The sequence below is a fragment of the Mobula hypostoma genome, chromosome 29 (genome assembly GCF_963921235.1).
Source record: "Mobula hypostoma chromosome 29, sMobHyp1.1, whole genome shotgun sequence".
Classification (NCBI taxonomy): domain Eukaryota; kingdom Metazoa; phylum Chordata; class Chondrichthyes; order Myliobatiformes; family Myliobatidae; genus Mobula; species Mobula hypostoma.
The window spans coordinates 17,806,241-17,821,223 of record NC_086125.1 but is presented as its reverse complement, the minus strand read 5'-3'; the positions used below and the strand labels follow the sequence as shown (position 1 = coordinate 17,821,223).

The following is a 14,983-nucleotide window of genomic DNA, read 5'->3' as shown; positions in this document are numbered from 1 at the left end:
TGACTATCGCTCAGATGCACTTACATCCACAGTGATGAAGTGCTTGGTGATGAAACATATCAGCTCATGCCTGAGAGGTGACTCGAATCCGTTCCAATTTGCCTATCAGAGAGCAACAGGTCCACAGCAGAAGCCATCTCACTGGCTCTTCACTCAACTCTGGAACATCTAGACAGCAAAGATGCATACATTCAACTCAGCATTTAATAGCATCATCTCCTTAAACCTAATCAGTAAGCTCCAAGACCTTGGCCTCAATACCTCCTGTGCAATTGGATCCTGGATTTCCTCACTTGTAGACCCCAGTCAGTTCAGAATGGCAACAAATCTGCACCATGATCTCCATCAGCAGTGGTAAACCACAGGCGGTGCTCAGTCCCCTGCTCGCCTTATGCCTAAGGGGTGCGGCTAAGAACTGCTCCAATACCAGATTCAGGTTTGCTGATGACACCACTGTTGCGGGCCGAATCAAAGGTGGTGATGAATCAGCACAGAGGAGGAAGATTGAAAATTTGTCTGAGTGGTGTCATAACAACATCCTCTCACTCAGTGTCAACAAGACCAGGGAACTGATTGTAGACTTCAGGAGAGGGAAACCAGAGGTCCATGTGCCAGTACTCACCAGAGGATCAGAGGTGGAGAGGGTTAGCATCTTTAAATCCCTGGGTGTTACTATTTCAGAGGATCTGTCTTGGACCCAGCACGTAAGTGCAATCATGAAGAAAGCACAGCAGTGCCTCTACTTCCTTAGGAGTCTGCGGAGATTCTGTACGACATCTAAAACTTTGACGAACTTCTACAGATGTGCAGTGGAGAGTGTATTGACTGACTGCATCAAGGCCTGGTATGGAAACACCAATGCCTCTAAATGGAAACTCCTACAAAAGGTAGTGGATTCGGCTCAGTACGTCATGGGTAAAGCCTTCCCAATCATCAAGCACACCTACATGAAATCATGTTCGTCCATCGTCGTCGTCGATGAAGACCTCGACACCATTAGTCACTTTGAGACTGGATGTGGTGTGTCCGAAGATGACTGGTCAGGCCAATTCGGGCACGGAATGTCCTGGCACATGTTGGGCAGACATGTGTAGGCACTGCAGTTGTTGCGCTGGTGGCTCTGGACTTGCGCAGCTCGCGCTTATGTTATGCTTCAGAAATGCACCTTGCTTCGTAAGCTTGACAGCCTTTGTGGATAAGGCCGCGCCAGGTAGGTTGATTTTGTGCCAGCGTTTCCTAGGTGGTCATGTCTACGTCAAGTGACTTCAGGGAGGCCTTCAGTGTGTCTTTGTAACATTTCTTCTGCCCTCCATGCGAGCGTCTTCCAGCAGAGAGTTCCCCAAAAAGGAGCTGCTTGGGTATGTGCTCACCTGGCATGCGGATGACATGACCTGCCCACCGGGTCTGTGCTCTCATCAGCAGTGTGTGGACTGATGGTAGACTTGCTCCAGAGAGAACTTCAGTGTCTGGTACTTTGTCTTGCCTAATATTCTGCGAAGGCAAGTCATGTGGAAATGGTTGAGCTGTCTTGCATGCCTTCGATACACAGTCCACGTTTCATACGGTGGAGTTCAGTCTACCGAAAGCAGAACTTGCCTTTGCTATTCTGCAGTTAACTTCTGTATTAATAGTCACTGCTCGGGAGAGGGTGCTACCAAGGTAAGTAAACTGATCCACTACCTGTAGTTTCTGTCCTTTAATTGTGATTTTCAGTTCTATGTACGGTGCATGAGGAGCAGGCTGGTGCATGACTTCGGTCTTTTTGATGTTGATGGTGAGTCCAAAGTTGTCACAAGCCGTGGAGAATTTGTCTATGTTGACTTGCTTCTCCTGTCTCCGAGCCAGCATATAGGGCGCAGTCATCGGCAAAGAGGAAGTCTCTCAGAACAGTCTCCTTCACTTTGGTAGTAGCTTGAAGTCTCCTCAGGTTGAGGAATTTCCCGTCCACTCTGTACTTGAGGCTGATTCCAGCATCACTGTCCTGGAAGACATCATTCAGCATGGCAGAAAACATGCTGAACAGTGTGGGTGCAAGCACACAGCCCTATTTGACACCATTGGTGACTGGGAACGCCTTAGAGGATTGTACACTATTGTAAGAAAGCAGCATCCATCTTCAGAGATCACCATCACCTAGGCCATGCTCCCTTCTCACTGCTGCCATCAGGTAGAAGGTACAAGAGCCTTAGGACTTGCACCAACGGGTCCAAGAATCGTTCAACCATCTGGCTCTTGAACAAAAGGGGATAACTGCACTCACTTGCCCATCCATTGAGATGTTCCCACAGCCCATGATCTCCCTTCAATTACTCTTTATCTTGTTATCTTATGTTCTCATTATTTAGTGCCGTTTATTTATATTTGTATTTGCAGTTTGTTGTCTTCAGCTCTCCGATTGATCTTTCATTGATCCTGTTATAGTTACTATTCTCTAGATTTGCTGAGTATGCCCGCAGGGAAATGAATCTGAGAGATGTATATGGTGACCTCTATGTACTTTGATAATAAATTTACTTTGAACTTTGCTTGCCTAGATGATAAGAGGAACAACTCTGGAACGGAACAAGATTACGCAGCCTGTCCAATTGACACCCAGTCATAAACTCTCATTTCATTTACCAGTGGTGCACGTTAGCCGGCCCAGTGTGCGGCAGACAAAATGCAGTGCAGTAACTTGCCAGGGCGACGTGAACAGCACCGTACCCAGGGGAACATCACCATCTGCAGGCTCTCCTCCAGGCGCGCACCTTGCTGAATGAAAAAGAAATATCTCACCGGGCTTTCACAGCTGCTGCGTCGAAATCCTGACGCTCCCCACCCAGTGAGGACCCAGGATGACTGCAGCAGTCGGGAAGATGGTTCCACCACTTTCTCGAAGGGCAATCAGGGATGGGCGCAACATCCTAATTCTTCCAAAAAAATATATATATATATTTTAAAAACGATGTGTGGTGTACTCTGTTCTGGCGACATGTAATCCATTCATTTGTTTTGCGTTTATACGGGAAAACCAAACCAAGATAGTCAGTGTGAGTGAACAGGTGCAGCAGTAGAAGCGGGGCTGAGCCGAGCCTGGGCCGGGCCTGGGCCGCGCCGCCTGCGCTGTACCGCCCCGCAACGGGGGCTATCGTTACCCTCCCCCCCCCAACCCAGCGATACGAACAGCCACTTCACAAACTCACTCAATATGCCGACTCGTCCGGCTGAGTGACATCCAGCTGAACCAATCCCAAGCCAGAAATGGGAAGACCCGGTTCAGCCTCGCGTCAGTGTCCCAATCACCACATAGGCAAGGGGAGCCCCTGCGGGAACTCGGCCAATCAGGATGAACCAGAAGGCGGGCTCTCCGGCTGTAGGAATACCCGCGAAGAGCGTGCAGGGCGGCCATTTGCAAAGAGCGGCGGGCAACCGGAGAATCGGTGCGTGTTGGCGGTGGGCCAGTGGGCTCGGCGGCCCTGTTCGGAGCCAGCTTGAGACGCGCGACTGGCGGAGCTCGCGGAGTTGCAGGGCGGGGGTTTTGCTAGGCTCGGGTAGGGTCGGCTTTCGTGCACTGCCGGCGACTGAGTGGGGAGTAAGGCCTACTTGAAAAGGCTTACTGATCGGGGCGGGAGGCGGTTGTAGTGAGGCGGCCGGGTGGGAGTGGGGATGGCTAATGGGGAAGGAACCTGGAGCAACACTGGAGAGGGACAAAGAGGGTGGGGGAAGCGAGGAGGTGAAATCAGGATCCTCGGCGGTGGGGGATTGGATCCTCAGTAGTAGGTGAGGGCGAGGAATCACACTGAGTATTGAAGGAGATCACAGCTAATATTTTCCAGTATTCATTGGGGAATGTAATAGTTATTCTTATTTAAGGGTTGGAAATTATTGCTATTAATCTCGTTTGTAAAAGTGAAAGAAGATAGTTATTATAGACTAGTTTGCTTAACGTCATCAGTTGGAAAAATATTAAGAGTCAAATGATTTGGCTGAGGGAATCGAATGTAACACGGAAATTTGCTCTTGACCGATCTGAGGAAGCAGTATGTAAACACATACCGTATGTCTTTAATGTGAATATATGTATTTGGTTATGGAAAAATGTTATATAAAATCAGTTTATGATTTTAAAAACTTGAGTGTTTTCATACATCAGTAGCTGAAATCCAATGGGATTGAGCCAGTAAATGGGTTTCATAGCAGGAGCATTTGAGTAAAGGAAAGGAAGAATTGTTTTACTATAATTATTGGAGTATTGTGTGCAGATTTGGTTCTCAAATATTCTTGCCATAGAGGGAGTGTAATAAATGGGCACCCAGATGTCTTAAATCTGTAATCACTTGGGTTCAGAAGATTGAGAGAGCATCTGATGCAAACCAATGCAATTCTGACAAGGTTTAGACGGTGAACATGGATATGCAGTCTAGAATGATCAGTCAATGAGTTTTCAGGGTTTACTACAGGTTGGTGTTACTCTTAGAGGAAAGGAAATCACCTGTAGAGTTGTGGTAATGGGCAGAGATGCATGGGGTTGAAGATTGGAGATTTTTACTGAATAGGGACTGAGGAGTCACCAGGGGATTGGGGAGGAAGGATATGGGTGATTGTACAACCCTAAAATGGGTATGTTTATTTCTGCCTAAGGTGTTGAGCAATTGTTTAGCAATGTGCATTTGATGTGATGTCTGTTGAAGCTTGTAATTTTCTTGACCGTTCAGTAAAGATGGCAGAAAACGATGTTGAGAATGAGTTGTTGGATTACGAAGAGGATGATGAGAACCAGACTTCGGCAGAACCAGCAACAGCTCCTGCTAAGAAGGATGTGAAGGGTTCCTATGTCTCCATTCACAGCTCTGGATTCAGAGATTTCTTGTTGAAACCAGAGCTACTTCGAGCCATTGTTGACTGTGGCTTTGAGCATCCTTCAGAAGGTAATGCTTTTTTCCCCTACTGCTTATGTAATAACTTCTAGTGGAGCATCAAGACTTCTGTGCCCGTGGAATTTCAGCACTTTGGCTCTGTTGTAATGTTAAGCCCCACTGTACGCAGCATAAGTACTGAAAATCCTGGCAATTATGTACAGGGTTTATCCAAGGTAAGATGCTCTGCCAGTACAGTGCCATTGGAATGCTTTGGTTCTAATAGATGTCTGTCAAGCTTTTCAACCTGTTTTTTGATTGGGGCTTGTTCTAACGTGCTTGTGATTTGTGGTGTGAAGATGCCTGCAGGTCAAAGTTGGAAAATCGGTGAAGAATAAGTAGAACTTAGTGCCTTTCAGTAGTATGTGTGGATAGCTTGCTGCTCACAGCAAATTCCAGCCCAAACGCAGCAGTGCAGTTCCTCCTCAGCGCTGTGTATGAAAACCTACATCAGTTTTGTCCAACGCACATAAAAGTTACTGGTGAACGCAGCAGGCCAGGCAGCATCTCTTGGAAGAGGTACAGTTGACGTTTCGGGTTGAGACCCTTCGTCGTGCTGCCTGGCCTGCTGCGTTCACCAGCAACTTTTATGTGTGTTGTTTGAAATTCCAGCATCTGCAGATTTCCTCGTGTTCAGTTTTGTCCTCTTGTTGGCTGATGTGGGACGTGGAATTCGAATCATTCAGCATATTCAGGCAACTGAATCCACACTGGGTGCCTTTTTATACTGATTCTACATTAATTCCATTTTGTTCTGACATACTTTCCATAATCTCACTGATGCTGCAATTTAGAAAAAAGCAATATAGCAATCTCAATCTGCACATTGTTGAGGTGTGGAAGAAAATTAGGAGGCAGTGTTCATAATATGATAGATTTCACCCTGCAGTTTGAGAGAAAGAGGCTAATGTCAAATGTATCAGTATTATAGTAGAGTATAGGGATTTAGAAAGGCATGAGAGAGAGCTAGCCGGAGTTGATTGAAAGTGAAACAGCAATGGCTGGAGTTTCTTGGAGCAATTTAGAAAACACGGGATAGATAAATCCTGAAGCTGAAGTGTTCTAAAGGCAGGATGAGGCAACCATGGCTGACAAGGGAAGTCAAAGATGGTGCAAAAGCAAAAGTGAGGGAATATAACATAGAAAAATTAATGAGAAGTTAGAGGATTGGGAATCTTAAAAAAACAATGGAAGGCAATTAAAAAACCATAAGGGGAACAAAGGTGAAATATGAAGGTAAGCTATTCAATAATATCAAAGAGGATACCATTTTTTTCAGATGCATAAAGAAGAGAGAGGCGAGCATGGGTATTGGGCTGCTGGAAATTGATGTAGTAATGGAGAACAAAGATGAACTTAGTGAGCGTATTGCATCAGTCTTCACTGTGAAAGATACTTGCAGAAAATCAGAAATGTGATGGTGTCAGGGGGCAGAAGTGAGTGTAGTTGCTATTTCTAAGGAGAAGGTGCTTGGTAAGCTGAAAGGTCTGAAGGTACGACTGTACCTGATGGACCACACCCCAGGGTTATGAAAGAGGTAGCTAATGAGATTGAGAAGGCATTAGTAATGATCTTTCAAGAATCACTGCATACTTGAATGGTTCTGTATGATGGAAAATTGCAAATGTCATTAGACTCTATAAGAAGAGAGATAAGCAGAAAAAAAGAACGTTATAGGCCATTATTAAGGATGAGGTTTCAGGGTACTTAGCGGCACATGATAATGTAGGCCAAAGTCAGCATAGTTTCCTTAAGGGGAAATCTTGCCTGACAAATCTGCTGGAATTCTTTGAGGAAATAACAGGAAAAAGGTGGTTCAGTAGATGTTGTTGGATTGGAGATTTAGAAAGGCCTTTGACAAAGTGCCACACATGAGGCTGCTAAACAAGATACAAGCCCCAGATTTTATAGGAAAGATACCAGCATGGATACAAGATTGGCAGGAGGCAAAAAGTTGGAATGGGGGGGGGGTGCGGCTATTCTGGTTGGCTGAAAGTGACAGGTGGTGGTCTGCAGATGTCAGTATTGTAGGGAGGGAATGTCAACTCAGACCTTGAGAGGCCTGCGTTGGGCATTTTCATGCCTTACAAGGCGCAGATTGGAAGTCTGTGTGGGGTTCCACTCCAATTTTAAATCTTAAAGTCGGTAATGTAACTGCTTCTTTTCATGTTGTATGTCAATGACTTGGAATACGGAAGTCATCCTTTGTGGTCAAGTTTGCATATAGTATGAAGATGGGTGGAGGGGCAGATAGTGTTGAGGAAACGGAGTCTGTAGAAGGACTTGGACAGATTGGGAGAATGGGCAGATGGGACACAGCAGATGGTGAGAAGGAATTTCTTTAGCCAGAGGGTAGTGAATCTGGAATTCATTGGCGTTGACAAAATATTTATAGCAGAGGTTGATACGTTCTTGGTAAGTCGGGCATCAAAGGTTAATGGGAGAAAACAGGAGAATGGTTGATGGGGGTGGGGATAAATCAGCTATGATGGAATGGCAGAGCAGAGTCAATGGACTAAGTGGCCTAATTCTGTCCCTGTGTCTCATGGTCTAAAATCTGATCTCTCGGGGGTGAGGGGGGGGAATCCAATTGTCCAGGGAGAAAATGCCAAATTCCCATGGATAGCACTGGTGAGCAGGAGTGAACTCAGGTCATTGATGCTGTGAGGCAGCAGTTTGAACTGAGTAACACTGCTTACTGACACTTAGTTTTGAATGGGTATTGCTACCATCTCAGCATCAAATCTTTCATGCACATAGAATTAGGATTATGACTGTTCATCTTTTTCTCCTGCATGTGAGGGCCCAGAAGTTACTCATCTTTAATATAAAGCCAATTGCTAATGTTCTGGATCATCTTTAATGTTTTCCCCAAAGGTCTGTCTGATTTTCAAAACTGAAGGGATGACCTTTGTGCTGGTTAAATTACAACAAGGAATAGTATAGAACAGGATCAAGAACATGACCTACGATATGCCAAATGAAACAATTCTATCTGCCTGCATATGATTTATATCCCTCCTGTCTCTGCATAAACATGTGCCAATCTAAAAGCCTCTTGAATGTCTACCACCTCAGGCTGTATTTCAGACACACAAAACTGTGTATGCAAAAGAAAATTCTCTTCTTAAAATTGGGCCCTCTGGTATTTGACAATTCTATTCTGGGAGAAAAGATCACCCTATCTGTGCCTCGCTTTATTTTCTAAAACTCCTATCAGGTCCTCTCAGTCTCTGATTCTCCAGATGAACAACGCACATTTAGAGTTTGTCCAACCTCCTCTTGTAGCTCATACTCTCTAATCAAGGTAGCTTTCTTGAAAACCTCTTGTGCACCATCCCCAAACTTTCCAAATTCTTTCTGTATTTGGGTGCGCACAATAGCCTGAAAAGTTTACAAATGCATCGTGACTTTCTGACTCAAGTACTCTATGCCTTAGTAATGAAGACGAACATACCATATTTTTTCTTTACCGTTCTTTCTACTTGCATTACCACTTTTAGTGACTTATGGACCTGCATCCCAAGATCCCTTTGTTAAGGGCCTACCATTAAATGTATGCATTCCCCTTTCATTTGCCCTTGTAAAGTGCAATGTCTCACACTTGCCTGGATTAGACTCCATCTGCGATTTCTCCAGCCATAACTAACTGATCTACCCTCAGTGGCCACTTTATTAGGTACACCCATGTCCTGCTCATTAATGTGAATATTTAATTAGCAATTTGGGACAAAACTCAATGCGTAAAAGCATGCAGTCATGGTCGCAAGGTTAATTTATTGTTTAGACCAAACATCAGAATGGGAAAGAAATATATAATTGACTTTGACTATCGAATGATTGTTGGTGTCCGACTGGGTGGTCTGAGTATCTCAGACACTGCTTCTCTGGGATTGTCATGCACAAGTCTCCAGAGTTTTTGTTTTAGGGGGCGGGGGGGAAACCCAGCGAGCGGTAGTTCTGTGGGCAAAAACGCCTTGTTATGAGAGGTCTTAGGAAAATGACCAGACTGGTTCAAGCTGACGGGAAGGTGACAGTAACTCAAATAATGCGTTGCAGCAGTGGTATGCAGAAGAGCATCTTTGAATGCATAATATGTCGAATATTAAAGGGGGTGAGCTACAGCAGCAGCAGATCAGTTTTCCACTCCTGTGCCTGTGCTTGATATACACTGAGTATACTTGATATACTGAGTATACATCCTGTTTTATCCTTTGATGAACTTCAGTCTACAACTAATTTTTGTGTTGTCTGCAAACTTGCTAACTAACCCATCGGTCACTAAACAACAGGTTCCAGCACTGATGCCTGTAGAAGATAAATCAGAACAATACCCTTCCACCACTGCCTTCTCTATGGCCAAGTCAGTTCTAAATCCAATTCTCCAAGGATTCTGTCTTCCATAATTTCTGGATCAACTTATCATGAGGGTTAGTCGACTTTTCAGATTGAGATGTCCACTTATGCTTTTTCCAAGCATAAATTCCCTCCTTTGTCCTTGAGTGGTCCTGCCCTCTTTTTATTAATGTGTGTATGTATATATGTCCTGAAAGTCACTTTAAACTTATTTGGCAAGAACATTTCATGATTCACTTTACCCACCTGATTCCCTATGATGTTTTTCCCTACCTACTTTATATTCCTCAAGCACCCTGTCAGAATTCAACATCCCAAACCCTACATATGCGTATTATTTGATTATAAATTTGCAACATCTGTCATCCAAGATTCTGGAATCTTGCTGTCCTTGTCTGTCTTCCTTGCTGGAATATGTTAGTCCTGAAATTTGACTGGCTGGCCTTCAAGGAATTCTTACGTGAACTTGCTCAATGACAGCAAACTACTCTCTCCAGCCTAATGCTGTGCATTTTTTCCCTGATGTTTTTGTCTTATTCTTATCCATAATTAGCTTAAATGCAGCTGAATTATTTATTTGCCATTCCAGTTGTCTTTGAGGCAGTGTGTGTCATGAGAGCCATCTTAAAAGGGCCTCTTTGATTCTCGTCTCACTACAATCAGGTGGCTGAGCTTAATTGTAAAGATGAGAGAATGCTACATTGGATTGTTGTCCCTTTTATTCCACACTAGTTTAACTTGTGATTAATCAATTCCAAAATTTCACAATTCAGTCCACTTTTATTCACCTTAACTTTCTTGAAATTCTCAGAAAATGTAAGGCTTTGGACTTTAGAGGTCCTTTGCATCCTCTAAATGTGGTTTAAGCTGAAATCATTCTTCTACTGGGCGGCGTTTTGAAACATTCTGAAAATCCAGTACCTTCTGAATTCAAAACCATATAGGAGTGCCAGCCAGTCAAGTAAAACCAGTATAGCCATAATACGAACACTATTGTGCTAACTAGGAGTTTCTTTTGTAGGTTAAATAATTTTAGAGAATTTATCAAACCTCCAAAAATCTGGAAATAACAAATGGAGAATGGAAGGATGTTTATTGTTTTTGGCACATAGATGTTTCCAGCGAGAGTAGAAATACTGTTGGATCTGGTAAAAGAAAACTTAATTCACTTTCTCCGATGAAAGCTTCATATAAAATGGGTGTACAAAAAATTAACAGGTTATATTTTGACAAAGCTTATTTTGAGGAAGTAGGAGGTAACTAATTACTGTTTATTTGGATTGGGTGCCACTTCAACCAAACAATTTCAAAAGTGCATGTGTGAGATAGCTTGGACTATTGGATGCTACATGTACTCCAATTTAGTTTGTAGAAGCCTCGGCCCAGTGAGATTAATGGGAGTGGGGAATGGAACTCAGCAATTTTCAGCTTGTAAGTTTCAGTTTGAATGTTCCAGCTTGCCAAAATAAACAAATGTACATTCTGGGCATTGGCTGCATATGCTTGCACTCCAGATCTGATCTGATGGGGAGCCAGATAACTGCACCATCTGAACTGTGAGGTACTGGATTATCTGAGTTTTACTGTAAGAGTGGCCTTCAAGAGTACAAAAGATGGTTTCCTATTGACAACAGTCCACAGCTAGTGATCACAAGGATAAGGCAGTAATAATTTGTTATAGAGAAATCTAATCCACTGTAGTGTAGAATTCATTGCAATATCAATCAATTCTGTAAGGAGAGTGTAGGCAATTGTGTAGAAAATAGTTTTCTGAACAAGGTTAAAAGAAGATGGAGTAAAGATGATGTTCTTGTAAATTACCAATCAAAGTAATTAAACCATTTAGGTTAAATTTACTTATTTCTCTAGCATTTTGTCCTAGTTTGGGAAGGAAGGACTAATTGTTCGGATAATTGGATGGCAAACTGGATCTAAATCCAGATAGGTTTAGTGTTCTGCAATCATTGGTGTATCTGTTCTCTTCGCAGTTCAACACGAGTGCATTCCTCAAGCCATTCTTGGAATGGACATCCTCTGTCAGGCCAAATCCGGAATGGGAAAGACAGCAGTATTTGTTCTTGCGACACTGCAACAATTGGAGGCTGTTGATGGACAGGTAATTTATCAGATAAGAATTGGTGTGTGTAGTTTTCGAGCCACTAGCTTACATGACACACAAATAATTTATAGAAACCAATCGCTTGATATTAACAGATTTGTCCTTGCAAGTTCAGTTGAAGCTTTGTCTGGTTTCACTGCTCCTCATCAGTTTCCAGTCATTCCACAGCATTAACACTAGATCAGAATATGGTCTTCGGCCTGAGCATCATTTTGCTTTGCATAGATGCTGCTTCACCAATCACATGTTTCTTGCTTTTTCTGTTTTTATTTCAGGTTTCCTGTATCGTTTTTTTAATTGATTCATCCTGGTATCCAGCTTGACATAAATTGATATCATAGGCAGTTTTCTTTGTCTTGATTCATTTTTTTTTGTGTGATTGAGGAATAACTGGTTTCATTTTTGATGATAGCAGTCCTTTCAAGTCTACATTGGTAGTGTGGTAAGCATTTCACCTTCTGGTTTAAAGACTGAGATACCCATTGAGCGCTAGGATGAGCACCATTGCACTCAGTAATGTTGCTTAGTTCTTGTGTGTCCTTGAGCTGCTGAACATTTAGATTAGGAGAAGATAGCTTTCAGAGTTGGACACATTTGCATGGTCAACCAACACAGAAGACATTTTGTTGAACAGAAACAGTGGATAAAGATGAAAAGTTGACATTTTTGTTGCATAATTTCCTACTCTGAATTTCAGTTTGTGTTTCATGTAAACTTTAATTGCAGAATTTTAACTCTTATTCAAGCCATCAGGCACTGTGTGGGTCTGAGTCGTGAGAGGTCTTAAGACTTTTCTGAGTTGAAAATTTAGATTTACCAGGCAGGCAACGTAAGATTTTGTTAGCCAACTTATGAACAACTGCTTGTTTTTTTTTTTGGTTCGTAAACAGGTATCGGTCCTTGTCATGTGCCACACCAGAGAGCTGGCTTTTCAGATTAGCAAAGAATATGAAAGGTTTTCAAAATACATGCCAAATATAAAGGTAAGTGTGCACACAATATACCTTTTACACTTGGCAATGTGGTGTCCTATATAGTCTCTTTAATTATTTTGGGAAATCAACACATTTTGGCAAGACCTCAGCCATTATATTTTCTCAGTGGAAAGCTGACTTCCATTTTGTTGTACCGGCAGTCAATCTGCTGTTTGGAGTAGCAAGAATTTGCTATGTAGTTTGAAATCTGTGTGAAGCTTGGCTTCACATCTGTTTGATTTCCTTGGAATGTATGCTAATGTTTTGTACATTTTCAAGTAGTCTATTAACTTACCAGTATTATGGTGGGTAGGATAGGGAGTTTTAAAAGTATGGTATAGGTTGAGGCTGTGGGATCATGTAACAATTCTAATGTTGCATGCACAACAGAAAATTTGGGTGATTAATCATCCTATAAGAGCAAATTATTATTGATGGCCCTATGATGGATTGGTGCCGGCATTGACCAGGACTGAGCACTTTATGATCATGGATTCCAAGTGTTCAGAAAAAGATGGACAGGGGTCTTGAGAATACTAGTTAGTTTAGAGATTATAGTACTGGAGAGCAAGATATTTTTGAGATGTTTAGAAAATAGTCCTTGTTTGTCATTACCATGATGCTAAGGGTATTCTGTGTGCCACAATATGGTTTAAAGATGGGGAAAACTTGTGAAGAAATTAGAGTTGAGTAAGAACTGAAGTGGTGACACTGGTTGATTCAGTTACCTCAATTGTAATACTGCTAGTGTAAAGAAGAAATAGAATTTGTGAAATTCATTCAAAACTTTAGAATGATTTGAGGAGGAGAAATGACAAATGGAGATTACTCTGACCAGGTATGACCTGTTAGATTTTTGGGAGATTAAATGTTAAGGGATGGTACACAATTATTGGCAGGACCATTAACAGTATTGATGTACAGAAGGACCTTGCAGTCCAAGTCCTTAGCTTCTTGAAAGTAGTTTCCCAAGTTGAAATGCTGGTAAAGAAGGTGCATGGCATGCTTACCTTTTAGTTAAAGTATTGAGGTCAAGGGATTATATTGCAGCTTTATAAAACTGCGTCTGGAGTGTTGTATTCATTTCTGGTCGCCCCATTTTTGGAAAGGTGTGCGGCTTTTAAGGGGATGCAGAAGAGGTTTACAGGAATGCTGCCTGGATTAGAGGACGTGTGTTATGAAGAATGGTTGGACAAACTTGGGTTGTTTTCCTTGAAGCAGCAGAGGCTGGCGGGTTGTCTGATAGAAGTTTTTTAAGCTATGCAAATTTTGTAGCATTGGTAGACCAGGCAGTATCTTTTTCCCGGAGTCATAGGTGAGAGGGGCTATGTGGGGCAAGTGTTGTAGTGGGTGCCTGGCAGGGGTAGTAGTGGAGGCAAATACAGTAGAGATTTGGATAGGCACTTAGCAAAGAATGGAGAGGTAGGGATATTACTGTAAACCAAAAGGAATGGTTTAGCACAATATTGTGGGCTAAAGGGCCTATTTTACTGCTGCATTTTCAGTGAACTTGGGGAGCTAAAAAGGAAAATAAGACTATCAGTTTAAATAAAAATGAATCCCAACATCTCTTATGGTAAAAGATAACAAGAAGAGGGTTTTAGATTTAAATGCATAACCTGTTGAAAGGAGAAGATGGCAGAATTGGAATACTGAATAGATTCTTTGCCTGGGCCTTCTCATGGAAGAATTCTCACGGTGGTAGTGGATGTGAGGGGGTGGGGGATGATTAGGAGGATGTGTTACAAAATCTAGCTATGCCTTTAAGTACATATAGTCACAAGGGGTGGTCCTTGGGTCACTGAGGGAAATTCATATGCAAAACTAGAATGACAAGTCTGATGTTGTCATTCAAAAAAAATGCAGTGATGTATGAATATCTCTAGACTTGTCTCTTTGACTTCTTTGGTGAAACTTTTAGAAACAGTTTTGGGTGGGGGTGATGGAATGAATGGAGTGAATAGGATAGATAAAGGTAAGTAATTTTTCAGGCTGAAAGGCAAGTTCTGCAAGGTCATTTCTTGTACTTTTTTACTTCCTGGCTTTGAATTGGGTGTGTTGGGTAAAATTTTAAACTTTCATATATGCTATAATTAGTCCAGCCATACTTATAATTCACCGTTTGTTCTTGCCTTTGTTATTTGCTGCTTCACCTTGCATTTAGCAGTTTTAAATTACTGATGTAATTATAAGTCTTCTAGACTTCCACCTTCACTTCTAGATTCTGAATTCTCTATCCTCAGTGTTTGTCCTTAGTGTAAGCAAAGGTTGCCCCATCGACTAAAGGACTCTATTCTTTTTTCAGTTAACCTCTGCCTATAATATGCATAAAGTGCTATTGAATTGGTAGCTTTATATCACAAGATGCTAGAAGTAAAGTAGAAATAAAAAGAAGAATTGCCATTACCAAAACCCACTTCCACAAAATGAAACCCATTTTTACCAGCAGACACATTTCTATCACAACAAGGCTTAGGCTACTAAAATGTTACATCTGGTCAATCTTGCTGTATGCTTCCAAAACATGGGCTATAACACCAGAACTCCAAAGAAACATAGAAGCAACAGAAATGTGCTTTCTTAGAAGAATGCTGAAAATATCATATAGAAATAGGGTAACTAATGACACAGTACTCCAA

At 42.2% G+C, this 14,983-nt stretch overlaps 1 protein-coding gene across 2 annotated transcripts in view; it reads left to right on the top strand.

The window, feature by feature from the left end:
• Positions 1-3,319: 3,319 nt before the first annotated feature.
• Positions 3,320-14,983, top strand: part of LOC134339250 (spliceosome RNA helicase DDX39B-like) — a 28,859-nt gene continuing 17,195 nt past the window's right edge. The window contains exons 1-4 of one of the 2 annotated variants that reach the window (XM_063035600.1): positions 3,320-3,419; positions 4,695-4,907; positions 11,240-11,367; positions 12,261-12,353. In XM_063035600.1, the coding sequence (XP_062891670.1) occupies positions 3,326-3,419; positions 4,695-4,907; positions 11,240-11,367; positions 12,261-12,353 (528 nt within the window). In that variant the 5' untranslated portion in view covers positions 3,320-3,325. The other variant, XM_063035599.1, reaches the window with a different exon arrangement.